The sequence below is a fragment of the Echinops telfairi genome, unplaced genomic scaffold (assembly GCF_000313985.2).
Source record: "Echinops telfairi isolate 266 unplaced genomic scaffold, ASM31398v2 ScPeMD7_12;HRSCAF=54, whole genome shotgun sequence".
NCBI lineage: Eukaryota > Metazoa > Chordata > Mammalia > Afrosoricida > Tenrecidae > Echinops > Echinops telfairi.
Genome location: NW_022103909.1, coordinates 1398499 through 1400590, shown reverse-complemented (window position 1 = coordinate 1400590; position 2092 = coordinate 1398499). Strand labels below are relative to the sequence as shown.

General features: G+C 60.5%; 1 protein-coding gene across 1 annotated transcript in view; it reads left to right on the top strand.

Moving 5' to 3' along the window:
- The window catches only part of ACVR1B (activin A receptor type 1B), a 19507-nt gene extending 17966 nt beyond the window's left edge, over window positions 1–1541 (top strand). The window contains exon 7 of the mRNA XM_004711368.3: window positions 532–1541. Coding sequence (XP_004711425.3) covers window positions 532–657 — 126 coding nt within the window. The 3' untranslated portion in view covers window positions 658–1541. The remainder of the gene's footprint in view (window positions 1–531) is intronic.
- Window positions 1542–2092: the final 551 nt, after the last annotated feature.

Genomic DNA, 2092 nt, shown 5'->3' with positions numbered 1-2092 from the left:
GTGCCATCCTCTGCTGCTGACAGATGGCTTTTAAGGGGAGCCCTAGTAGCTTCGTTCGAAGCCACCAGCTGCTCTGTGGGCAAAAGATGGGGCTCCGACACTCCCAGGTACAGATGGGCCTGCCCGAGGCTCGCTGTGAGTGGGAATTGGCCAGTTGGCAGCGGGTTGGCCCACATTCTCCTCTCCCTTCGCCACCACCACCCCTGCTGTGGGTCATTTTTTCTTAGCATGGTCAGTCATCATCCTAAATGGGCTCTGCATCCTGAAGGCCTAAGGGTGGACCCCCTGGTGTCTGAGGGGTTTGGTCCAGATGGTCCCGCTGGTGCTTGCTGGTCCCCAGGCTTTGCCGCTCTCTGCCGGAGGCAGGCAGCAGCTTCTTCCCATTACCCTGACCACCCTGTCCCTGTGGGAGGACACGCCTGAGGGGACAAGCGAGTAAGGGCAAGAGATGTGGAGACAGTGGGCGGTGGCGCCAGGAACTGAGCCCGGGCCCGGGTGGCAGGTGACGGACAGACTCTGGTCTCTTGGCAGGCCTTGCGGGTGATGGGGAAGATGATGCGAGAGTGCTGGTACGCCAACGGCGCAGCCCGCCTGACTGCCCTGCGCATTAAGAAGACCCTCTCGCAGCTCAGCGTTCAGGAGGATGTGAAGATCTAGCCCTGCCCCCCACGACCCGGGCAGCGAGGACTCCCCCGGTGCTGCCGCGATGAGCATCCAGTGGAGGCCTACCTCTCGTTTCTGCCCAGCCCTCGGTGGCCAGCAGCCCTGGCCCGCCCGGGGGACAGAGCAGCGAGCTGCCGGAGAGCCACGCTCGCTCCCACGTTGGGTTTGAGACACAGACACCTCTTCTTTTTACCTCCTGTCGGCATGGGGGTGCCAAGGGCGAGCACCCATGCCACCACTTGGACGGCTGCAGCTCTCCAGGCACCCTGGGGCATCTGGCCTGCAGCCGGAGCCGGGAGGGGTGGCCCGCAGGGGCTGTGGCTGCCAATGTTGAGTGGCCCCGAGGGGCTCCTTCAGGGGCCAGCCCACAGCACACCTGAGGCAACCCCAGGGCAGCCCTACCCTGGCAGCTCTGAGCCAAGGGCCCCCGGCCCCCTCGCACAGACACCAGAGGGGTGGCCAATGGAGCCTGAACCCGCCACATGTGTGTCCAGCCATGTGTGCATGTGCTGAGGTGCGTTCTGTTGTGCCTGGTCTGTGCCACGCCCTTCCACGTATGTGTGTGTGTGTGTGTGTGTGTGTCCGTGTCTGTAGGTGCACACTTACCTGCTTGAGCTTCTGTGCATGTGCAGGGCTGCTGTGGTTGTCCTGCCATCCGCGTGCTGGTGCCTCTGTGTTCAGTAGTGAGCAGCGTCTAGTCTTGGTGCCCAGCCGGGGACCCTGCACCCACCTAGCCCCGGGACTCCCCGCAGGCCGCCCTGCACACCTCTGTGTCAACACAGCCCTTCTCCGTTTCAGACTGGAACCAAAGCTGGCCCACTCGCCCTCGGAGGAAGGCCTTTGGGTCACCATGGAGGGGAGGAGTGGGGGTGGGGGTGGGGGGCAGGGAAAGAATCTTTGGGGGTGGCTGCTGGAGTGTTGTGGTTAGGACACCAGCCTCCATGGGGAAGGAGCCCCCCCCAAGGCATTGGCGTCTGCAGCATCAAGGGACTCAGATTGGAATCTCACATCTGTCTCCCATATCCCAGGTTCTGGAAGCAGCAGTGTATATTTTTGGTAGTGGTGGGCTGGGGGTGGGGCGGGGGTGGGGAGGCATCTGCGTGGGTGATTCGACCTGGGTGGGGCAGAGGTGTGAGCTCCGCACCACATCAGTCAGGGGCCCTGCCCAGGAGGGAACCGCCAAGCTGCACCTGGGGAACTCGAGTAGAGGATTGAACAGTCTAGAAGCACGGTGGTGGGTGGGGAGTGATCAGTGTATCTTAGGTGTATAATAACTTTGAAGCCATACTTTTACCTAGAGCGATTTGATTTTTGTTGTTTTGCTTTGTTGTGTTTTGTTAATTTTATTGGGAGGGTCTGGATTTTAACTTTTTTTAATATTATGTTTTGTAAAAAGGAAAGACCATCTCTATGCGATGATTACCTCTCG